At 45.7% G+C, this 25,097-nt stretch overlaps 1 protein-coding gene and 1 pseudogene across 6 annotated transcripts in view; one reads left to right on the top strand and one right to left on the bottom strand.

The window, feature by feature from the left end:
* The window catches only part of TECPR2 (tectonin beta-propeller repeat containing 2), an 88,131-nt gene that overhangs the window by 20,922 nt on the left and 42,112 nt on the right, over positions 1–25,097 (top strand). For all 5 annotated transcript variants that reach the window (XM_084793470.1, XM_084793471.1, XM_084793474.1 and 2 more), the window contains exons 4-10: positions 122–253; positions 5,116–5,273; positions 12,982–13,294; positions 15,942–16,074; positions 17,806–18,138; positions 19,098–20,101; positions 23,173–23,356. In XM_084793470.1, the coding sequence (XP_084649596.1) occupies positions 122–253; positions 5,116–5,273; positions 12,982–13,294; positions 15,942–16,074; positions 17,806–18,138; positions 19,098–20,101; positions 23,173–23,356 (2,257 nt within the window). The remainder of the gene's footprint in view (positions 1–121; positions 254–5,115; positions 5,274–12,981; positions 13,295–15,941; positions 16,075–17,805; positions 18,139–19,097; positions 20,102–23,172; positions 23,357–25,097) is intronic.
* Positions 9,756–11,909, bottom strand: LOC311604034 (transmembrane protein 11, mitochondrial-like; annotated as a pseudogene). Its single transcript has one exon. The product of its transcript is annotated as a transmembrane protein 11, mitochondrial-like (transcript).

Below are 25,097 nucleotides of genomic sequence, written 5' to 3'. Positions count from 1 at the left end.
ACAGAGAGAACCTTGTGTACAGTTGTGTGTGGAAAACCCACTCTTCCCAAAGTAGGAATGATACTCAGATGACTGAAGTCACAGCAGCTCTCCTTTCCTTGTGATCTGTTGTCATCCATAGCTTCGGAGATTTGATGTCACTGGTGTTCACAAAACCAGCATTACAGCTCTGGCGTGGAGCCCTAATGGGATGAAACTGTTCTCTGGAGATGACAAGGGGAAGATCGTCTACTCCTCTCTAGATCTGGACCAGGTAAGGGGATTTTCAGAGGGGTTGCCATGGCTTTCTTTTATCTGTTGTAAACTGCAGGCTTGCCTACATGTCAGTGGCTTGTGCTTTCCACTTCCCTGCCCTTGTGTTGCCAACTGATGCTGCCGATTGTTACCATTTTCTTTCACGAACTTTTTCAGTGTTTAATAAAGCTCCTGCTTCTGTGACTAAAGAGTTGGCCCGCAGAACCAACAAGTAAAAAGTGTACATATTTAGGTCAGGCATGGTGGTGTCCTATAATTCTAGCACATGGAGGCTGAAGCAGGAGTTGAAGGCCAGCCTGAGCTGTGTAGAACGTGCCAAGCCAGCCAGAGTTACGTAGTAAAAGTCTGTCTCAAAATAAGCAAAGGGACAAATCGTACAAGTTTCCAGGATGTCCCAGTCTGAGTATTAATGTGCTGTGTGCAGTGTTCACTTCAGCTCCTCACATATGCTTGCTGTTCTTATGGATGCTACTTAGTAAAGAGCTGCTGACTCTTCCTGGTTCCACTAGAGGAAGGAAGCATTTTCCAGTCGTGTCAGTGACCATATCCAGGACGTGGCTATGAATGTGGAGGGCTAGTTACAAGAGCATGGGACAGGGTCTTGTGTAGGTAGTCAGAGCTCCTCCCTGTCGTGGGGCTCTTACAGCCTTTCCGCCCTCTCTGGTTCCTGAGTCTTGAAGGGGATGTTATAGATGCCCTGTGTAGGGCTTAGCATTCATAGTTACCTATTCTCAGCACTCTGACCAGTTTTAACTTTTTGCAGTTAACTTGTACCCAATGCAGAGAGAAGCTTCTCTGGCTAAAGCTAAAGAAGCACTATCTAAGGCATAAGCATAAATGTTTAGAAGGCAGTGTGATGGCCATAACATGTCCACTTAGCAGAACAACAATAGTGGCTTCCCCATTAGTGCCTGGGACCTCTCCAGCTATGGGCTTGTGACCAGATTTATAACAGGCACGAATGCCTTCCTGCAGCATGTGCCTCATACCTGGGCAGAAACCGTTTGGTTACCGTTACCCCCATAACAACCATACCACGGTTAACTAGTGGCACACTCTGCCTGGCAAGGAGTGTAGCACACAGAGTCCACACCTAAGTGTAGTGTCTTCAGCAGTAGGTTGGTTTTGTTTTTCTTCCTTCTTTTCTTTTTTCTTTTTCTTTTTTTAGCACTCTTTTTTTTTTTAAGATTTATTTATTTTATCTATTATTATGTACACAGTGCTCTGTGTGCCACCCAGAAGAGGACATCAGATCACTTTATAGATGGTTGTGAGCCACCATGCGGTTGCTGGGAATTGAACTCAGGACCTCTGGAGGAGCAGTCAATGCCCTTAACCTCTGAGCCATCTCTCCAGCCCAATTTTTGGTTTTTGAGACAGAGTTTTTTCTGTGTAACAGCCCTGGTTGTCCTGGAACTTGCTCTGTAGACCAGGCTGGCCTCAGCCTCACAGAGGTCTTGCCTCCTTAGTACTGAGATTAAAGGTGTGTGCCACCACCACTTCTGGGCAGCAGTAGGTTCTTATTTATCATCTAGTTTTCGTGGGCACCAAAAATACTGGCAGGGCTTGGAGAGATGTTGCCTTAGTCACTGTTCTGTTGATGTGAAGAGACACCATGACCAAGAGATACCATATTTTTTTTGGTTTTTTGTTTTTTTTGAGATAGGATTTCTCTGTGTAGCCATGGCTTGTCTTAGACTCGCTTTGTAGACCAGGCTGGCCTTGAACTCACAGAGATCCGCCTGCCTCTGCCTCCCCGAGTGCTGGGATTATAGGCATCTGCAACTGCTCCCAGTTCCAAAGCAACTTTTACAAAAGAAAGCGTTTAATTGGAGGCTTGCTTAAGTTTCAGAGGTTAGTCTATGCTCATGGTGGGACGCATACAGCCATCACACAGGAACAGTAGCTGAGAGCTTTATATTATGTTGTAGGCAGCAGAAGAGAGAGAAGACTGGGCCTGGCATGGATTTTTGAAATCTCAAAGCCCACCTTCCAGTGACACACCTCTTCCAACAAGACCACACCTACATGAGCCTATGGGGGTCATTCTTATTCAAATAAGCCTTTCAAAAGCAGTGCTGTAGCATATATTGTTCCTAAGGCTTCTGAGGACTGCTTGACAAACAACTTTTACAGAGATAGCCTACCCTGTGGCTTCTGCAGCTGCTTTATCATGTGGGGTTTTCTTTAAAAGCTGATTGCAGTGTGGAATCTGAAGCCCTTGGTGGATTTTTCTACCTCATTACGCTTTGAGTGGGTCTTTAACCCTTGCATGGTTTCCAGTATCACGTGATGGTCACTTAGTGGACCAACAGAGGATACAGATCTTCCAGATGTTGGCACATGTCTATATAAAATTATAGGGCTGGGGCTGGAGAGATGACTCAACAGTTGCAAGCAACACTGGGCATTCTTCCAAGGCCCTGGTTCCTTTTCCAGAACCCACATGGCAGCTCACAACTTTTTTTTTTTTTTTGGTTTTTTGAGACAGGGTTTCTCTGTGTAGCCTTGGCCATCCTGGACTCACTCTATAGACCAGGCTGGCCTCGAACTCACAGCGATCCGCCTACCTCTGCCTCCCGAGTGCTGGGATTAAAGGTGTGCGCCACCACGCCCGGCTAGCTCACAACTTTTAACTATAGTTCTGTGTTATGCTTTCTTGAGGCCTCTGGGGCATCAGTGATGCACTTGGTACATAGACACTCAAGCAGACAAAACACCCGTATTACATAAAATGAGTAAATAAAAAAAATTTTTTTTCGAGGCAGGGTTTCTCTGTGTAGCTTTGGCTGTCCTGTACTCACTTTGTAGACCAGGCTGGCCTCAAACTCACAGTGATCCACCTGAATGCTGGGATTAAAGGCGTGTGCACCCCGCTACAGTAAATAAATAATTTTTTAAAAGGAAAGAAAAGTGGTCTGGAGAGATGGCTCAGAGGTTAAGAGCACTGTCTGCTCTTCCAGAGGTGCTGAGTTCAATTCCCAGCAACCCCATGGTGGCTCACAACCATTTGTAATGAGATCTGATGCCCTCTTCTGGCCTGCAGGCAGAATACTGTGTACCTAATAGAGAAATAAATAAATCTTTTAAAAAGAAAGAAAGAAAAGCACCTTTGTTATAATTCCATCATGTTGATCACAAAATTCTTCAGCTTTTGGAATCTTGTCTAACTTATACAAATGCAAGTTTTCAAAATTCTCATCTTCATGTGAAGGTGACAGATATTGAAAGAACAGGCTCTTTATTTATTTACTAAGAAAATGGCTGCCAATACCTTACTCCCTAAACTTACAGTGTTTCAAGTGGAAATGGTGTGTGAAAGCAGCGTCTGGTTAGAGTTACACTCCTACCATGGCACAGGTTCCTTCCCCTGAGACCCAGTGTTTTCACTCCACAGAAGGTCTGCGTGTGCACATCCCATTTGGCCACATTAAGTGCAAACCACCATTCCTTAGGGGTGAAATTACCTTTTTTTCTGCAACAAGATGTTCTCCAGCAGAACATATATTTTTAGTGAGTATGTGGTTGGAGAGCAGTGACTTCTAGAGTCTGGTACTGTGGTCATGGTTTCCTGATAAGATTCCCAGTGGCTGTGTGCATAGTGGTTCCTGGGCTCTCAGTGGAAACATTTAGGAGGTTTTTGTTGGGCATGACACATCCATTTAACAAAACAACAGTAGTAGTGAAAGGGCATGCAAATGGGGAGGTGGTGTTACTCCCAGAGATTTCAGGAGAAAGACCACTGGCCCAAATAATTGTGACCAAATTAGTTAAAGCTAGCATTTTTATTTTATTTTATTTAGGTTTATTTATTAGTTATATATACAATGTTCTGCCTGCATGTGTGCCTACATGACAGAAGAGAGCACCAAATCTCTTTATAGATGGTTGTGAGCCATCATGTGGTTGCTGAAAATTGAACTCAGGACTTTTGGAGGAACTCACAATTATACCATCATACCTAGATTAAAGTCAGATTTTTTATACATGAATAAGTTTTGTATAAACAGTAAAATGTCTTTAGAATGTCACTCTGTTTAATGTTATTTTGATTAATATAAACTCATATACTTAATGCATTTTTAAATTTTTATTTATTTATTTGTGTGTGTGTGTGTGTGTGTGTGAAGGAGGAGTGTGGAGAATGCAAACTCACATGCCTCAGTGCACATGCCAAAGTCGAGGACAGCTTTCAGGAGTCAGTTCTCTGCTTCAGTAATGGGCATCTGGGATCAAACTCAGGCCACCAGGCTTGCGTGGCAAGCCCTTTTGATCTAGAGCCATCCTGCCAGCCTTTTAATTTCTTTCTAACATGTTTTCTTCCTGTTGGAAAGGATACAGTGCCGCCAAGGTTGCTTCAGGCTCCTGTAGAGAGAACCTGAGAGCAGACATGGCGATTTCCCACAGGCCTGTGCTGTTATCTGTTACACAATGCTAATGCACGAGACAGGGCTTCTCTGTGTATTCCTGATGCTTCTTTTCAAACTCGATGTAGCTTGAGATAGATGTTAATATTTACAGTTTTCTTGTTAATAAGTTAGACATTTTCCAGATGTCAGTGCAGTAGGTTAACAGTAAATTTGGAAAAATTAAAGCATACTTTTGTTATTGTTGTTTTTGTTTTGTTGAGCAGAGTCTCATGTAGCTCAGACTGACCTCAAACCCACTATATGGCCAAGAATGACCTTGAATTCTTGATCTACTTGCCTCCATATCCCAGTGCTGAGATGATAGGTGTGCACCACCATGTCTGCCACCACAGGATGCTTTTGAGTTCAGTATAGCTAGCAAGAAGTCTGCTTAATCACTGTGAGGGAAGCTGGGCAATTTTGAGCCGTCATTGACCTGGCTCTCTCACAGGGCATCTGCAGCTCACACCTTGTGCTGGAAGAGCCATCCTCCATCGTGCAGCTGGATTACAGCCAGAAAGTGCTGCTCGTGTCGACCTTGCAGAGAAGCCTGCTGTTTTACACAGAGGAAAAGGCTGTCCAGCAGATTGGATCCCAACCAAGGAAAAGGTAAGCTTTGGCATATTCACGTGGCTCTCAGTATTGGCCCTTAGGTTCACCTAGGTTTCCCACAGCCATACCAGCCTGGGGTTCCTGGTAGCCTGTGTCTGCCAAAGACGCTCCATGGAGTCTGATGGGAAGAGGAAGTCTTGTAGTTGAGGATTTAGGGGGCCTGAGAGCATAGACACTGCACCCCAGGGCTGGGTCTGAGGAGCCTAGAGGGCAGTAGTATGTGTCCACTCCAGACATGGCTCCTCTCTAGAGCCCTGATAATTCAGCACCTCTGTCTCTGGCCACTAATGTGCTCCACACTGGCAGGTTGTGGGCCTCTCCCATCAGGGAGACCAAAAAGCAGACCCAGGTCTTACTGACAGCTGGGACAGTGGCTATGGAGTATAGTACAGGGTGCTATAGAAATTTAAGCAGCTTTTCCCTCAGGCTGGGGTCAGAGAAGGGTTCCTGCAGGTGTGAGGACTGCATGTGGATTAGGAGAGGCTAAGAAGGAGAGGGTTCTAGATTGAAAGAGTGTCTCTCCCTTGATCACTGCTGGAGGAAATGACAGGGAAGAGAAGCGTAAGGACTTACCACAAACCAGCCATGTGCTAAAAGGAACATGTACACCCTGCACTTTACTGTCCTCCAGCAAGAACAGGAGCTGAAGGGAGGGAGGCCGAGCACGGGAGGACCTTAGCTGAGAAGGAGGGCCAGGAGCCCAGTGGTGTTGGGAACCTACTGTTGAGTAGCTTTGGAACTTGTGTCCTCCTTTCAGTAAAGGGACGTTGTTGCCTGTATAGGTTTGGGAGAGGATGGCAGTGAGTTAATGAATGCTGAGAGGATTTGAGGCAGATTGGAGAATAAGGAGACTGGCAGGAATTGGGAGGGCCCCTCTGGGCCTGGTGGTGCCATTGGTGACAAGTGTCAAGGGAGGGGAGAATGAGGTCAGACAGACACAGCCAGTTTCTAGTGCATTCATGGTCTGTCCTGTGCCCTGTGCTCCGCGGCAACACTAGGCTCATTCTCTTCTCTGCCTGGCAGCCTTCCTTCATATTGGAAGTTTCTCTCATACCTTCTCTTTGGCTCCTGTGTTCTCTTCTGAGTACCTTCTTAATGCCATCAATAGTCTGTATTTTTATAACAGGGATCTTCTTGTTGGCCCTGGAAACGCCCGGAGTTATGCAGCGTGGTTCTGCAGAACTGAGTTCTGACTTTATCTCTGTGGGTATCCCCTTCTGCTTGATGCCAAGTCCTTGCTCATCATGTCTTGCTAGACATGCCTTTTGGAAGACTTGGGGTCTGTACAGAAAGGCCTGTCCTCCTTATCTTGTGCTTGGAAACTTTCTATGTCTGTCCCGAGTGTGGTATGGTAGGGCCTTCTGGCAGCCTTTACTAAAAGTATGCTCAATGCCAGGGACTGATCTAGCATGTAGAAATAAAGTAGTGTGTCCTCTTTCTCAGTGGAACAGAGAAGTTATAAACCTTACAGGGTAATGAAAGTGTTTCTAACTTGTGTCTTTAGTTTTTTGAGACAGTTTCTCTGTGTAGCCTTGACTGCCTTGGACTCACTTTGTAGACCAGGCTGGCCTCGAACTCACAGTGATCCACCTGCCTCTGCCTCCACAGCCCAGCTACTCTTAATTTGTGTCTTAAAGCTTATCTTTCTGTCGTGTGCTGCCTTAGGTGGAGAGTACAAGGAGGAAGCCATGCCTGTCTATCCAGGGCTTCAGTAAGCACTGGTTTGGGAAGGGCTGCTCCATGGGCTGCTTCTTCCCAGCTAATGCCTTCTGTCAGCGCCCTCACAGAGCCCCCTGAACACACAAACGCCCTCTATGCCGGCTCTCCGTGGAACCCCTCTTCACGATGCCTGTTTCTCCTGCTGTACTGCGGGCTGAGCCCTGAAGACCTCATCTTCATCTTTCACATGCACACACCCTCTAGTACCACACAGTTTTGTAGAAGGTTCCGGGTCACTGAGTGCATGTTAAAACACATGCTCTGGTTACATACAGTGAACAAAACAAGTGACAAGAGAGTTAAGAGGTCCCACAAATAGAAAGAAAACAAGCTTGAAAATTGGATCCCCAAACAGATTATTTGACAGGAGAGACAAAAGGAAGAGACGCGGCTTGCCTAACTAGAATTCCTTTGGGCTTTGCCGCTTCGGGGGCCTCTCCAGAGCAAACCTGCTAAAGACAAGAACCAGACACCGTCCTATTACGTAGCTAGGCTTTGCCGCTTAGGGGGCCTCTCCAGAACAAATCCGCTAAGGACAAGAACCAGACACTGTCCTATTATGTAGCTAGGCTTTGCTGCTTAGGGGGCCTCTCCAGAACAAACCTGCTAAAGACAAGAACCAGACACCGTCCTATTACGTAGCTAGGCTTTGCCGCTTAGGGGGCCTCTCCAGAACAAACACGCTAAAGACAAGAACCAGACACTGTCCTATTATGTAGCTAGGCTTTGCTGCTTAGGGGGCCTCTCCAGAACAAACCTGCTAAAGACAAGAACCAGACACCGTCCTATTATGTAGCTAGGCTTTGCCGCTTAGGGGGCCTCTCCAGAACAAACACGCTAAAGACAAGAACCAGACACTGTCCTATTACGTAGCTGTCTATGAAAACTCTGTGGACCCAAAACAGTTGATTACTCTAACGATCTTTGTTCTAAAGCTGAATCTGACATATGATATCCTCCCTGGATCCTGTCCAGAGGGATTTAATTACTAAGGTACCATTGGGGCCTAGTGGCTACATGCAAAGGAGCTCCCCCACCCCCAGATAACTATCACCCTGGAGGTGATGGGGAGTGAGAAGAGACAGACTGCAAGTGATGGGACAAGGCAGCTCCCCAGGCAGGAGACTGAGAAGGTCACAGGCTTGGTTTTGAGCTTTATGCAGCATTCTGGTTCAGTCTCCACTTGTCCTTGGGTATGAAAGTTATGCTTCCTATGGATTAGCACATGGAGATCTCAAAAGGCGAATAACCGCATACTCAAGCCAGTGCCCTTTCTACTGTCCAGATCCGAGAAAGAATCAGCAAGGCTTCAATTTGAACTCTGGTAGAAATCTGAGTGTTGACAGAGATGTAAAACAGTGAGCACTCCTGAAAGTTCAGTCTGTAGGGCAGCGGCTGGGGCAGGACTTGGCTGGGTAGACTGCTATAAAATCACTGGCTAGAAGCTGGAATGCAGCAAATCAACAATCCTACAGAATCACTTTGACAAACTCTTAGGTCTATATGTTAGGAAGAATGTGCCAAAAATGCTCGTACCACATGGCACTGTTATTCAAAATAGTTTAAGAAGGCCAGGCATGGTGCCATAGATCTTTAATTCCAGTAGAGGCAGCCTGGTCTCCATGGTGAGTTACGGCCATCCAGGGTCATATACTGAGACCCTGTCTCAGAAAACCAGCCAAATAAACAAAGAATAGTTTAAGAAAAAGGCTGAGGTGTAGCACAGGTCAAGGATCTACCTAGCGTGTGTGAAGCTTGGGTTCCACTCCTAGTTCTGTACCAAACAAAACAATAATTCAAATGCCAGACTGGTAGGGCAGATGCAGAGGCTTTGCCTAGCATGGATGAGGCCTGAGTTCAGTCTCCACCCATAAGGGAAAGAAAAAGAAGAGGAACAAAGTATCCTGGGTGGACTCAATGTTATATAACTGTAATCCCAGTTCTTGGGAGGCAGGGACAGGAAGATCATAAATTCAGTGTCATCCTGGGCTACATATCAATCATCATAGATGAGTGGGTTCCAGGCTAGCCTTGGCTTCATGAAATCTTGTCTCAGAACAAATCAACAACAGCAATAATCCTGTAATAAGGTTGAATAAATGGTTTTTAAGATCATTTAGAGCTGGTGTAGCAGTGCACACCTTTAATCCTAGCACTCAAGGAGGAAGAGACGGATGGATCGCTGTGAGTTCCAGGCCAGCCAGGGCTACACAGAGAAAAGAAAAAAGAAAAGGAAGGAAGGAAGGAAGGAGAAAAGATTTTATTTGGTTATTTTTTTTTTAATTAAGTACGTGTGTCTGTGAATGTGAGTAGAGATATCTGAGAAGGATAAAGACAGCTCTGTTCCTGTGGTGATAGGTTGTAAGCTGCAATGATGTGCTAGGAGTTGAACTCAGGTCCACTGTAAGACCAGCACTCGGGAGGCAGAGGCAGGTGGCTCGATGTGAGTTCGAGGCCAGCCTGGTCTACAAAGTGAGTCCAGGACAGCCAGGGCGACACAGAGAAACTCTGTCTCAGGAAAAAAACAAAACAAAAAAACCAACCAGCCCAGCAAAACACCCTACAACCCTGCATGTGTGCTGAGTAGTAGAGTGCTTACCTGCTGTGTTTAAGATCCTGTTCTGGCTTCAGGTCCCAGCACCACAAGAAACTAAAGATAAACATTAGATCCATAGCTATGCATACTTTACCCAAATCCATTCCACTATCCCAGGAAACGTTCTGTAGCTATGTATGTATGTATGTATGTATGTATGTATGTATGTACGTATGTATGTATGTATGTACGTATGTATGTATGTATGTTGTTTTTTTAAACAATATAAACCTGGGTGTACGCTGGTCAGTGGTGGCACACACCTTTAGACCCAGCGCTCGAAAGGCAGAGGCAGATGGTCTACAGAGTGAGTTCCAGGGCAGCCAAGGTTACATAGAGAAACCCTGTCTGAAAAAAAAATAAAGTCACTCAATCAGTCCAGGTGTAGTGACTATAACATCTAAGAGAATGAGGCAGTAGAATTTTGAGTTTGAGGTCACCCTGGGCTATATAATGAGATATTAGCTTAAAAAAAAAGAGATTAATGTTAAAATTTGAATAAGTTGTTAAAAACTATACAGTGGTCAAAATGAGTAAGCACTGTAGCTTCTTTTTTATAATCAAAAATAAATCTTAGAATATTGGTTAAGTGTAAAAGACAAGTGACTTAAAATTATCATAAAGTGTGTGTGTGTACTGTATATTTGTATGCATAGAGCTGAAGAGGTAATGCAGCCGTTAAGAGCTCATAAGTGTTCTTTTTTTTTTTTTAATTCTCATAATTTTAATGGTCAGTAGCTTCTGGTTGGCTTTTGAATGGTATAGTTAAACAATATACTTAAGACACCCCCACAGCGAGTTCACACCCCTCAGAAAGTAGCATTCACCACATCCATAGTCCTTTGCCCAGTCAGACTTGCACAGCCTGGGACCCACTCCTGGGTTATGGAAATAGACACCTTCGTGTAATGAGCTGAATAACCCCTGCTTACCCATGATCTGTTATTTTTGCTTAAAAAATAACAAGTATTAAACCAAACACTTTCCCAGGTGCTATTGCTTCACAGAGAAAACCCAAGTCTTAAGGATCTGAGTCCTATGGTTCTGCTTCGTGTCCTGCTCTCCTGCAGTACACCAGGGCAGCCAGTGCTATTGTGTTGTGCAGTCTGTTCCTGTGTAGGCCGTCCTTCTGGTGAGCGTGTGCAGAGGCAGGCAGGACAGTTGATAGGCATCATACTCCACCTGGTACTTGCAGCAAGGGTCAAACTGCCAGGAGATCCCATAGAGGGTACAGCAGGCCAGGATCAGCACAGCAGCAGGCAGGGAGTTGTAGTGGGAGTAATCCAGGGACAGCGCCAATGTGGTGAAGAGGCAGGCAGCGCCTGCCAACATGTTGGTCTTGTGCAAGCAGTTGCCCACAGTGATCCAGTGTGCTGTCTCATCCCCAGCTCGGGTGGACTCGGTCACAGTGTACTTGTACTGGGCTTCCAGCGCCGGCTCCAGCTCTTACTCAAGCTGGTCCTGGGCGTTCTTCCCACTGTAGGTTTCATGTACTATGTAGCAGTCTGTGGCTGGCAGGCTGACCCTCTCTCGGAAGCCGCCACCACCTGGACCCAGACCCTCCCTTCCCTCTGTGGCCATCTTGGAGACGTGCAGCTCTTAGGAGTGTTCTTACTGAGAATCAGAATTCCTTTCTCATCATCCACATCGGCACTTGCTCTCACATGCTCACACAGAAAAGCACATAACTAAAAAAACCAAGAAGCCTAAGTTTAAAAGCTGCAAAATTATACAAATGACATCATTTATTAAAATAAAAGTGCTAAATCAGTGTGGGATAAATAGATATGTGATTGAAGTATCAATAAAAGCAAGAATGATACACATAAAATTCAGTCCAGGCCAGGACAAGTCATTAGGAGGACAGAGTGCATGCATGATGTAGGTGAAGGTAAAGGGTGGGTCCCAGTGCATGGTCCATGAGGCCAGTGGTTCTCAGCCTGTTCGTCATGACCCCTTTCACAGGGGTCGCCTGAGACCATCTAAAAACACACATATTTACATTGTGATTCATAGCAGTAGCAAAATTACAGCTATGAAGTAGTAATGAAAATAATTTTATGGTTGAGGGTCACCACAAGACAAGAAGCTGTGTTAAAGGCTCACAGCAGTGGAAGGTTGAGGACCACTGCATTAGGCTTTTTTTTTTAAAGATTTTATTTATTTATTGTATATGATGCTCTATTTGCATATACACCTGCACGCCAGAAGAGGGCATTAGATCACATTACAGATGGTTGTGACTTATAACCATCCCATGTGGTTGCTGGGAATTGAACGCAGAGCCTCTGGAAGAACAGACAGTACTCTTAACTGCTGAGCCATCTCTCCAGCCCCCAAGGCTTTGTGACATTTATTGCACATACACTTTGAAAAAATATTTTTTGTTAGATTTATTCATTTTAATTATTTTTTTACTTAAAAAATTTCTTTGAGACAGAAATTTCTATATAGTCCTGGTAGTCCTGGAACTTGTTTTGTATACCAGCTTGGCCTCTGCCTCCTGAGTGCTGGAATTAAAAGCATGTACCACCATGTCTGGCTAGATTTACTAACTTTATGTGCATTTTGCTTGTATATATGTATGTGTACCAAGTGTGTGCCTGGTGCCCATAAGGGCAGAAGAGCGCACTGGGTTCTCTGGGACTGCAGTTCTGGATGGTTGTGAACACCATGGAGTGCCTGTAATTAAACCCAGATGCTGTGCACCAGATGCTCTTAACAACTGAACCACATATTTGGATTTTTGTTTGTTTGTTTTTTAGATTTATTTATTTTTATGTGTATAAGTGTTGTGTCTGCATGTATGTATATGCAGCACATGAGTGCCTGGTACCCAAGGAGGTCAGAAATAGGTATCAGATCCCTGGACCATGACTTATATATAGGTTGTTATGGGTCACTGTGTGGATGCTGGGAACCAAACTTGGGTCGTCTACGAGGGCAACGGTGTGCTTAAACACTGAGGCCTCTCTCTAGCACCCACACAAGCTCTTTTGTGTGTGTTGGGTTTTACAGTTTTATGAGAAAATAATACAAAGCTTAAGGACAGGAAGGGAAACTGGTACCTTGGTGTGTTTGGAAGAGATAGAGGTGAGCTCCTCTAGATGCAAACCTTTTCATTCAAGAAGCTAGGCGGTAACCACAGCCAGCAGACTTTAGAAGAAGCAGCATTGTGTGGGTAGCAGGGGCAGCCCTGGGTCGTCGGTGGTGCCTGTGTGGTACAAGGATGCCAGTGTGACTTAGTGACCAGACAAAGAACAAGAAAAGCAATGACTTATGTCAGTAGATTCTTAGAGTTGATATAAGGAATTGACAATTAAATCACTTCGTTAGTCCATGCCTCTTTTTTTTTTTTTCCTTTCTTTCATTTTTTTCTTCCGATTTTAGTACTGGGAAATTTGGTGCTTGTTTTATACCAGGACTGTGTAAGCAAAGTGATCTAACGCTGTATGCAGCTCGGCCTGGGCTCCGGCTGTGGAAGGCTGATGTCCATGGGACCGTTCAAGCCACATTTATCCTCAAGGATGTCTTTGCTGGAGGCGTCACACCTTTTGAGCTCTACCCTCGTCTGGAGCCCTCTGACGGGGGAAGCTGCAGCTCTCCTGAGAAACACCTGGGGCTCGTTTCATGCTTCTTTCGAGAAGGCTGGGTGCTGAGCTGGAACGAGTACAGTATCTATCTGCTGGACACCGTCAACCAGGTGTGTCGGGGACCTGCACCTGTGCGGGCTGAGGGGCAAGAGGAGGGCACAGGTCCACAGGTGTTCAGCTGCTAGGCTCCTGGGGAGATGAAAGGAACAGCATTAACTTTGACATTTGCTTTTTTGCTCTGAGACAACCAAGGATATCTAACAGAGTTTGGTAATTTTTGTAGATTTGTAAAACAATTTACTTTTTGATATTTATAGTTCAACTCTGCCAAGAAATTAGATGTTTTGAGTTTGTTGTTTTTGAGACAGAGTTTCCCTGCCTAGCGTCGCCTGTTCTGGACTCTTTGTAGACTTGGCTGGCCTTGAACTCACAGAGATCCGCCTGCCTCTGCCTTCCTGAGTGTTGGGATTACAGGGCACACCACCAGACCCAGCCTTGCTTTTGTTTTGTTTTGTTTTGTTTTTAAGCTCTTATTAAACTTGTTTACTCTAATCTTTGTGAGTCATTTTTTTCAAAATTACATTTATTTGTGTGTGCACATGAGCTCACATGTGCCTACTTGTAATCACACCTGCGTGTCCTGCCACCTTTGTGGAGGTCAGAGGACAACTTGTGGGAGTTGTTGCCTTGGGTCCCAGAAATTGAACTCAGATATCTGGTTTGGTGGTGAGTACCTTTACCTTTGCCTACCAAGCCTCTCGCTGACCCGCCCTTCCCTTCCTTTTCTTTCCTTTCATGCATACATATATATATTTTTTTCTTGTGATTGGGTTCAGGGTCTTTGTGCATGTTGAGCAGCGCTCTGCTTCTGAACTTCACCCCTTCCCTCTACTTTGTTTTAGTTAGCATTTTTCTCGTTCATGCTGAGCAGATGCTCTGCTGCTGAGCTGTGTCATCAGCTCTCTGTGTTTGTGTTTCACTTTTTACTTTTGAGACGGGGACTCACTAAGGTGTGCAGGCTGGACTTGAACCCTTTCTGTAGCCCAGGTAGGCCTTGAACTTTTGATTGCCTTGCCTCAGCCTGCCATGTGCCTGGGATTACACTGTATCTTTATAGATGATGTGCTTTCTGACTACTAAGTTACTATAATCCAGAAACAGCTACTCTGAGGACTGTCTCCCAGGCCTCAGTGGTGGTGCTAGCCCAGGAGTGGGTTCCCGCTCCTGTGTGCTCTTTGGTTGATTAACTCAGCTCTTGTCCAAAGACAGCCATATTATTTTGCCCTTTCCCCCTTCCTTTTTAGAAACTAGCTGGCATATCTTAGCAACTTTCCAGCATGATTAAATCATGGTAGAAAATAATTTCTGCCTAAATCAGAGTAATGACAGATCTCTCCTGGAAGTGTTTAACAGAGCTGTTTGGTTTCAGTTTATTTCTTGTCCTAAGATCAGAGCTTCTGGCCTGCCCACCCCCTACTCTTCACTTCCAGAATCCAGGCCAGGCTCTCCTTCCTCCACATGAGCTTGTGAGCTTGCAGCACAGCATCTCTAGAGAGAGTGTCCGCAGAGAATCAAACTTACCTGCTCCCACTGATACCTCCCTAGTTACCAGCCACGCTTGGTGACACTTTTGGTGCAGAATACACTTGGCCCTGGAAATCTGTGATCTGTCTGAGCGTGGCTCTGGTATCTGCACAGTGGGGCACACAGGTTCTGGCCCAGCATGTGTTTATTTGGTTTCTCCCATTCTGGATGACTTAAGCTTTCTCCTGGGTTCCTGGTGAACTTCTTAATTATTGGCCTTAAGACATGATGTAATTGTGCACCAGCCCTTTTCATCTGAGCACTTCCCCTGTGCCTCAGTGTAGGTGTAATTAACTGCACTTCATAGTTAAGAGTCAGAAATGGAGACGGTGTGTCTGTGAACAGACGCTGCCTGCACCTCTGTGAAGCACCATGATTGGCAGCTTTTAGAACCTAGTCTCTCTCTCTTTTTTTTTCTTTCAGCTTTTCGTCAAGGCTACCTGAAAATTAGCAGAGAGCCTAGGCCCAGTGTCCTCTTAGTGAACTAATCTCTTGAGCACTCTGTCAGCTGAAAAGCAAGAACTGTTTTAGGTTAGTGTGGCCTCAGGATAATCCTGTGTGGCACCATCTGCTTTTAGCCGGGGGCATTTCCCTTCCTTCTTTCAATTCAGAAGCCTTGGGCTGCAAGGCTCCTTAGTCTCCCTTAGGAAAGCACGCAGTAGGGCACTTGTTGGGTGGTGTATCATTCCTAGCCAGTCCAGAAGAGACATGTGACGCAGAGGTTTGTAGTACGTGCTGTTAACTTCTGGGGAGAGTTGGTTGTCGCTGGATGACAGATCAGAATTACTATGTTTAAGCAGCACTGAAGTCAAGCCTGCCCAGTGAGCAGGGACAGGAAAGGGAGCCGAGCAGGGAAAAAAGCCTGTGCTACATGCATAGGCTATGAGGACGGGGCTGGGCTTTGGCCTGGCACACGCCATGTCCGTAGGTGGGATGACAGGCAGCTCAGGATGGCCAGAGCGACATGTCACAAGGAGAGAGCTATAGGTCAGGAAGAGGATGAGGGAGAGATGGGGGAGGGCGTGCACCAACAATCACGACCTCACTGCTAAGGCACGCGACTCTAGGTCCATTTATCAGATACTATCCAGCTGTGGCTTTAGTTGCTTCTAGAGTTTTCCAGGATTATTTATGTTGTTTATGTTTTTATTGTCTGGTTTCGTGTTTTGACAGGCCACAGTTGCTGGTTTGGAAGGACTGGGTGATATTGTGTCTGTTTCCTGCACAGAAAATGAAATATTTTTCCTAAAGGGAGATAGGAACATTATAAGGATTTCAAGCAGGCCTGAAGGACTCGCATCCATAGGTTTGTATCCACTGCCAAGTGTGCTGTGTGTACGGTGAGGGCTGTGCTCTGTAGCTTGTTCTTTCCGCTTATGATAAGAAAAGTGTGTCTTAAGCCAGTGCCGCAGGCCAGGCTCTTGTTTGTTTTATCTTGCAGTGCTGGGACTCAGCCCCAAGCTGTGCTCAGTACATACTCTGTTAACTACTAATGAGCAAAGAATCTTAACAGTGTTCTCATGCAGCTCGATGTAACTGGGGTGCAATGCTGAGCTTGCTTTTGGGGTGACGACAGCATGCCAGCCTCTCTTTATCACCGCCACTTATCTTCTCAAACAGTCGAGGGCTGGTTGGGTGAATATTCTAAAACTAGGGGTCTTACCAGCAATGTGTAAGATGTATGAGGTGGAGACCCCGAAAACAGGATAAGAAGGTACAGTGTGGCTCACAGAACGAGCACTGACTGGGCCATTGCTGCTGGGAGAACTTTATCTGAAGGGAAGACTGTTCAGATGTGCACTCTCTGGCAGGTCATCACCAGCCATCTGTGGTTTAAGGTACTTCAAGTGGTGAGTGCTGCTAATAATTTGAATTTTAAGTTTTGCTTAATTTTATTTAACTTGAATTTAAGAAGCCACACGTTGCTAGGGTTCCACATAACACAGGATAGCTCTAGCCAGCACTGTAATTTCTTTGTGCAATCTTTGGCAAGTCACTTCAGAGCAGAGTTCAGTCTCTCTCCTCCCTAGTGTACTCTCAGGCACCACAATCGGCCCCAACGAACAGCCCTCAGGAAAATGTTTGCTCCTCAAGGGTAAGAGTCCTGTGTCTTCTTGGCAGCTGTTACCTGGCCCCTTGTACAGGGCATGGCACCCAGTAGATACTTGGCTGGGATGGCTGTACTGCACAGAGCACGCGGCAGCTTTGTGTTGTCGTGTTGGAGCTGGAGGGCCTATGCCTAGAGACTTCAATGCTGTGTTGAAAGGAGAGAAGGTCCACTGCTGTGGACACTTCCTGGCTCTGTCACAGGAACCCGTGTCCTACCCTGGGGCTTCACTCTGCACTGTTGGCATTGTCACTGACTTCTTATGTCCGTCTCTGCTGTGAACCCATTCTTGTAGGAAGTTCACTTCTCTTCCTTGAATTTCAAGGAATTAATTAGAAGACATATGCATTTTTTTTATGTGCCTCAGAAAATATTGAGGTATAGTGAAGGCATAGTATAAATAGGGAATTTAACTATACCCTTCTTGATATAGAAAAATTAATAAAGAATTTTAAGATTGAAATGAGAAGTGCTTTATATTAGTGGTATTCTGTTACTGGTGGTGTTTGCAAAAGACAACTGTAGTGAATTATTGATTTTTGTTTGTTGGTTGATTTTTTGATTTCTCAAGACAGGGTTTCTCTGTGTAGCCTTGGCTGTCCTGGACTCACTTTGTAGACCAGGTTGGCCTCAAACTCACAGTAATCCTCCTGCCTCTGCCTCCCGAGTGCTGGGATTACAGGCATGCACCACCTTGCCTGACATTTTGCTGATTTTAATATATGGGTTTCAGCCAGGCATGAAATATATATGAGTTTCCTGGAACCCAAAGCCTCTGGAATCTTCTTTATGATCCTTTGAGTTTCTCTGTGTTTGGAGAATTTGGAATTGCTTGGTTTTTATCAGGGTAGATAGAGTTGGTTGCTCTGTGACTGTGGCAAACTGAGTGCTGCTCAGAGAGCCAGCAGCAAACCAAACTTTTCTTTTTAGTGAGAGATGGTCCAGAGATGGCAAGATGTTCCGAGCAGGTCCGTACACAGCATCTGGAGAAATCACTGGGGGCCTCTGTTTGTGAGACAAGGGTTCGAGGCTCTTCTGTGGCCAGTTCCTTGGCCAGTGAGCAACGGAGCAGGAGCAGTTCACTCAACTCCACAGACAGTGGCTCTGGGCTGCTGCTGCCTGGACTTCAGGCTGCACCTGAGCTGGGCCAGGGTGCCCAGCCATCCTCACAGAGATTCAGTATCATCAGCTCTGAAGACTTTGACCAGGAGCTTATTGTGAGACCCATCAAAGTGAAGAAGAGGAGAAGGAAGAGAAAGACAGGTACTATCCACTGGGAAGCCATGGCGCTTCTAATGAAGGGCTATTGCCGCTCCTGGCAGAACCAAATGCACTCCTTCCCTGTAGCAGTGCATAATGCACACAGAGGCATCTCTGTAGGCCCTGTGCTATTCGAGCATTGCATTTATCCATGTGCTCGGGCCCTGATTGAAGGGTCTAGATGATGCTCTTTTAGATACTATTTAATATAAGATGTTGGCTTAGCTTATCCATGTATATCACTGACTAGACCAGAGACCCTACAGACATGTGGGACTGTCATTGAAACGGCAATTTGTACTGCTGTATTTCGTGTTGACATGTTACCAGATCCGGGATTTAACATGCAACCTTTTTTTTTTTTTTTTTTTTGAGGCAGACTTCTGTGTAGTCCTTGCTGTCTTAGAACTTACCATGTAGACCAGGCTGGCTTTGAATTCACGGAGCTCTTCCTGCTTCTGGCTCCCAAGTGCTGGGATTGGAAGGTGTGTGCCACCACACCAGGCCACATTGGTCCCTTGTAGCTAATGGTTGCTGCAGCATTAAAGAAAACATTATTGCACTCTTACTCATTTTGGCAAGTTTTTAAAATTGGCCTATAGTCCATGCTACTTAATTCCTATTCCATTTTCTTAGCATTTCTCTAATGAGCTTCTGGACATTAAGATCATTGCTACATAATAGGCATCTTCTTTTTCTTCCTCTTCTTTTTATGGGGATTTGAAGGCAGAGTCTCACTCAGTAGCTGAAGCTAGCCTGGAACTACTATGTAGCTCAGACCAGGCCCAAACTCATGAGCTTCCTGTCTCTAGCTCCCAGATTTTTGGACTATAAAGATTTATTTATACCCAACTAAATATCCTCCATCTAAAATATTTTTTTCTTGTGCCAAATGCTTTTTCAGTTTTCTCATGATTTATGTAGAGCCATGCCTTATTTTGAATGTTTTCATTTTAAATTAGACAGTGGAAGCAGGAGCACCTGCCACAGTTCCCTCGAGTCAACTCCTTGTTCCGAGTTCCCTGGTGACAGTCCCCAGTCCTTGAGCACAGACTTTTTGTCCATGACCTCCAGTGTTCTGGGCAGTAGTGTGGATCAGTTGAGCACAGAGTCACCAGACCAGGAGAGCAACCCCAGTGGTGAGCTGAATGGCATCGCGCAGGAAGACAGTGACCCTGAGACATCTAGTGTGCTGGAGGTGCCTGAACCTGCCCCCGACCCGGTGGATGGAGAAAATGGCACTGGAAAGGAAACTTCCCAGTGTGACCACACACAGGACATGGACCTGCTCAGCGGAGTGTTGAATTTGCCCTTGCAGCCAGAGGAGGATGTGGGAGGTGGCAACATCCTCTCAGGACTTGAAGAGGAGCCTGGTCCTGCTGCTGATGCAGAAGTGCATGCACAGTTATGCCTACAAGAACAGAACCGCTCTGCTGAGGCACAGGAGGTGGACACCATGGAGTTCAGTGACCCCCCAAGCACCGTCTCTGAAGCTCCGCTTCTGGACTCACACACGGCACCTTCCAGCCTCAGCTGGCCCCCAGGTGCTGAGCAGTGGCTGCCTGGGATTGGAGTTTATGAAGTCAGCACTGAGGCGGCCAGCCCAGAACCAAACATCCTGACCCACGTGGAGGTCCCTCGCCACCAGAGCTCAAATCCTTGGCATGTAGTTACTGATTACGACACAGGTCAGAAAGAAACTCCCACCTCTGGGTGTGACATGGGAAATGTAGAAGGACGGGTGACTCCTCTTGACTCTGCCTTGGTAGCCAGCACCCATGAGTGTTGGTTAGACCAGTCTTTCCAGGATCAGGCAGTGACATCCAGCGATGAGGAAGACATTTATGCCCATGGGCTCCCATCTTCATCCTCAGAGACAAGTGTGACAGAGCTTGGAGCTGGCCGCTCTCTGCAGGACCTGAGCCAACCAGGTGCTGATGATACCGCACTGCTCAAGACAGATCAGGTCTGTGTGTTGGTGGAGGGAACATAGCTGGTGGTGATTGTGGTGGCTGCGGCAACTGCTGCTTTTCCTTTAAGGAGCATCCGTGACAGACTCAGTTATTTTCCTTCTTGTGGAAATCATATTCCTGCAAAGTCTGTAGCTTCAAGTCTGGGTTTGGGAGAATTTCTAATGCAGGGACCCTGAAATTTGAACTGTAGTACTTCTGACCCCCTCAGTTAATATCCCACCAACCAGAGTGGTGTCTTACAAGGCCAGAGCAGTATGGGCACTGAAGGCAGAGGACTGTTTGCCCTGAGCACATGTGAGGCGGGTAGTTCTGCCCTTCCCCACAATGCACTGACTTGTAGGAACATCCCTGTGGACTGGAGGCCTTTCCAGCAGTGCAGCATCCACACATCGCCCCAGGACACGCCTTGTAGAATGAGGCCCCCAATCTGCTATGGGGCCTCTCAGCCAGTGTAATTTATTCTTAGGAGCCTTATATTAAAAATTATTTTTTAAAACAGGGACTCTAACTTATTCTGTAGACCAGGCTGGCCTTGAACTCAGAGATGCACCTGCCTCTGCCTCTTGGGTGCTGGTACCAAAGTCTCATGCTACCACACCCAACCCTAAAAATGGTTTTTTAAGTATTTATGTTCTTTGCCAAGTAAGTCTTAGTAAATATGTTTGGCTTTAAAGCTAACCTTGCACCACCACATCCCTAGTGATGGATGTGAGGCCGCCCTCTTCAGGGCGAAGAGTGAGTGACATTTGCCAGCTCTCACTACGTGCAAGTCTATGCTGAGCCTGTCACACATTTAAGTCACTTCTTTAAAAACAAAACAGACTAGGACACGGGTGCAGTTGTCCCCATTTTTTTTTTTTTTTGTGGTTTTTTGAGACAGAGTCTCTCTGTGTAGCCTTGGCTGTCCTGGACTCACTTTGTAGACCAGGCTGGCCTCGAACTCACAGTGATCCGCCTGCCTCTGCCTCCCAAGTGCTGGGATTAAAGGCGTGCGCCACCACGCCCGGCCTCAGTTGTCCCCATTTTTATGGAGGAGGAAGTTGAGGCTAAGAAGAATAAAGTGGCATATGCACCAAGTCACATTGTGAGATCAGAGTAGCCCAGGGTTCTCTCCTAGTCTTTGTGTTGCATCTCAAAAGTGAATGTGCCAAAAGCTGGACCACTTGTTCAGCATCCTGCTCCCTCGGTACTCTTAATTGACAGTGCATGTGCTCATGCTGGGGAGCTCAGGGCATGCGGCAGCTAGCTGTGCACTCCAGTCTTGGGGAAGCCATGTTCAGAGTATCAGTTGAGTGGGTCTTGGCTAAGGGTGTTGAGCCAAGTGCAGAACTGTGGGAAGCCACAAGGGAATGATCACATGACCGTGTTAGCTGGCATATTATAACTGTTGGTGCATGTTAGGACTCTAGCCTAAGAAAGCCCTTACCTATGAATAATGATCCTAGATTTCTGAGGTGCCTACAAGCTTTGCCACACCTGGTCTTGCTGTAGCGAGCAGAGCCTGGTGAAGAAGAGGTGGAAACCATTCTCTTTCATGCACTAGCTTCCATATCAGGTGTCTGTACAACTGTGTCTAAAGTATATGACCTTTATTTAGCTTTGACTTTTTTTTTTTTTTTTTTGAGGCAAGGTTTCTCTGTATAGCTTTGGCTGTCATGGAACTTGCTCTAAAGACAGGCTGCCCTCAAACTCAGAGAGATCCACCTGCCTCTGCCTCCCGAGTGCTGGGATTAAAGGTGTGCACCACCGTGTCTGGCTAGCTTTGACTTTTTTTTCTTTTTTCCTTCTTTCTTTTTTTCTTTTTTCTTTTTTTTTTCTTTTTTTTTTTTTTTTTTTGGTTTTTTGAGACAGGGTTTTACTGTGTAGCCTTAGCTGCCTCTGCCTCCCAAGTGCTAGGATTAAAGGCTTGCACCACCACGCCCGGCCTTCTTTTTTTTTTTTTTTTTAAGATGACATTTTTAAAGATTTATTTCTATATTATGTATGTAGTATTCTGCCAGCACGTGTACCTGCACACCAGAAGAGGACACAGATCTCATTGTAGATGTTTGTGAGCCACTCTGTGGTTGCTCGGAATTGAACTCAGGACCTTTGGAAGAGCAGCCAGTGCTCTTAACCACTGAGCCATCTCTCCAGCCCCTAGCTTTGACTTTTAAACAAATCCTAGCATTGTGGTACCAGCATGATAGGTTCATGGATGATGACCTGAGTTCCGTCTATAGGACCCATATGGTAGAAGGAGAGGGCCAGCCCTTACCAGTTGTCTTCTGATTTCGTACATGTACCATGTGCACACCCGTGTATGCATATACATAATTGCACTAAGTAAATGTAATGCAAATGAAAGATATAGCAATAAATTCTTAATGTACAAAATTCTACACTGCCTCCAGCAGTCCCCATACAACAGGCCAGGTGTCCAAAGTCAGAACAATGTTTGGAAAACTGTAATGCAGACAGTGGTAGTGCTGTTCCCATAGTACATCTGTCATAAGTAAGTATACAGAAGGTAGACTTGTCCACGTGTTGATGAACACACCTCCTTGTATAAAGTCAGGTGTGCATAGGATAAAGCCAGCTCTCTCTTGATGTGATGCTCTTGATGCTCTACTAGCATCCGTAGCCTGTATCCCGTGTAGAGCATATGCACCAGGATAGCTATAAGTATAGCCCAGTGTAAAACCATAAACTTACTTAGAATGTTATGTTTTCTTTTACAAACTTTTTTTGGGGCTAACTGAGTTGTATGGTTCTTGAGTGTGGACTTGCTAGATGACAATGTCTTGTGTTGACAAGAGGTTGGATACAACACCTTCAGGCATTACTTAGGAGGGGTACTGTGCCATGAGAAAGTCATCAAGGGATGTCATGGGATCTTCCACAGGGCTACACTTCTTGTTCCAGAATGTGTGTAAGACTGGATCCAAGGAGAGCAAGGCTAGTAGGCAAGGCCTCTCAAAGATCCTTTCACTTTAATATTCTGCCCTCTTTTCTTGTTGGTAACAGCATGATGAAGGCAGCAGTGTCCCCTGCCACGGAGCTCACTGGCCCCTGTCCTTGTTAGTTTGCAGAGAGCTGGATGAGCTACTCGGGTCCTGGCTATGGCATCCTCAGCTTGGCGGTCTCAGAAAAGTTTATCTGGTGCTTGGACTACAAAGGCGGCCTGTTCTGCAGTGCCCTGCCTGGTGCAGGGCTGCGCTGGCAGAGGTTTGAAGATGCTGTCCAGCAGGTGGCGGTCTCTCCTTCAGGTTGGCCTCCCAGCTCTCATTTCCCAAGCCCAACCCTATTCCTAGCTCCCAGGGCAACGGATTGGCCTTCCGGCCAGCTCAGTCGGGTTCTGTAAAGATCTCAAATGCTTCCTTTGACACTGGTTAGGGTGATGGGTGTTAACATACTTGCTTGAAATTTTGGTTTTTTTATTTTATTAATTGCAATGATAACAAATGAACATATTTTTGTAAGCTACCCACATAATTTGAGTGTTGACGCTTTTTAGTCATGTTGGCACAGGAAATCCTCATAAAAATAACATATATTTCTGTTTGTCAGTGTTGCGATAAAGCAACTAAACTAGTGAAGACAGGCCTGTGGATGTATGTTGGATGTGTTCCAGTCATCTGATTGCCTTTTCAGAAATCTCTCCCTGCCTGCAATAGGAAGGGGCCTCAGACTTTCATGCCATTGTCTAGCATTTCAGTGAGCCCAAGGAGACTTTTTTTTAAAACACAGTTCTGTTAGACTGAGATAACTTCCTTATCTATCTAGACTCATTTACTTGTTAGTGTTTGGGGGGGGGTTGTTTTGTTTTGTTTGTTTGCTTGCTTGCTTTGTTTTGTTTTTAGACATGGCATTGCTGTATAGCACAGGCTGGCTTCAAACTTTGTGTCCTCCTGCCTCAGCCTCCCAAGAGCTGGAGTTACATACATGGCTCCCACTATGATTCATTTGCATTTTCCTAAAGCTAGAAATGTGTTTATCTGTTCTGAAGCAGTGGGCATCATAGCAGAGAAGCAAAAGAAAGGAAGGTCTTGTTTCGGGGTTGTTTGCTCACTTTCTTTCACTGCTTGCTTGAAAATTATTTTCCGGGGGCTGGAGAGATGGCTCAGAGGTTAAGAGCACTGTCTGCTCTTCCAGAGGTCCTGAGTTCAATTCCCGGCAACCACATCATGGCTCACAGTCATCTGTAATGAGATCTGGTGCCCTCTTCTGGTGTGCAGGCAGAACACTGTATATGTAATAAATAAAATAAATAAATAAATAAAAAGAAGGCAGGGGAAGTGACTCCCTTGCCATTAAAAAAAAAAAAAGAAAGAAAGAAAAAAAAGAGAATTATTTTCCCCTGGAGACAGCTGAGATAATAGTCCACTCCATTAGCTGGCACTGTGTAATTGTATGTCTTCATGTTTTCTTTCTGTTTCTGTCACATACTTTTAGGCTTAGGCTCATCCTCTTAGCCATTTAGATGTGTTGATTCTCTACTGATTGTATTAATTATATTCTAAGTTCCCAACCATTCCTTGGTTGCTCTGGTTGGAGCTGACTGTCTCTGTGAGATCATTTTTCTCAGCTGAGACAGCCATCTTCAGGACCCACAGCTTTGGATGCCTCAGACCCTAGGCCATGTGGTGTTGCAGGGCAGGGGCAGGAGACTGCTCAGAGACCTTGTAGGCTCAGTTTAAGCTCAGTCATTCCTTGGTGGTTCCTCACCTGGACTGATGTCAGAGTTTCTTCCATCTGCAGTGCCTCTCGCCTGCCTTCCACCTTCCTTCACCTCATTTATCCATTCCTCAGACTTCTTTTGAATGAAAGCATGCCACCCAACTCAGGCGCATAGCTTTCAAATAAGTGGTCCAGAAGAGGCCCTTCCCACTGAGTCCCCAAGGTCAGTGTCTGGGCACTAATTGTGCCTCAGTGTCAGTGAACACTCACCTAATTAAACCTACAATACTGTCACTTCTCTCCCCCATCCTGAGTGACGGCCTCTTGCCC

This window comes from Acomys minous (assembly GCF_964271855.1).
Source record: "Acomys minous genome assembly, chromosome: 8".
Taxonomy (NCBI): Eukaryota; Metazoa; Chordata; class Mammalia; order Rodentia; family Muridae; genus Acomys; species Acomys minous.
The sequence above is the reverse complement of the archived record's forward strand: the minus strand, read 5'-3'. Positions and strand labels throughout refer to the sequence as shown.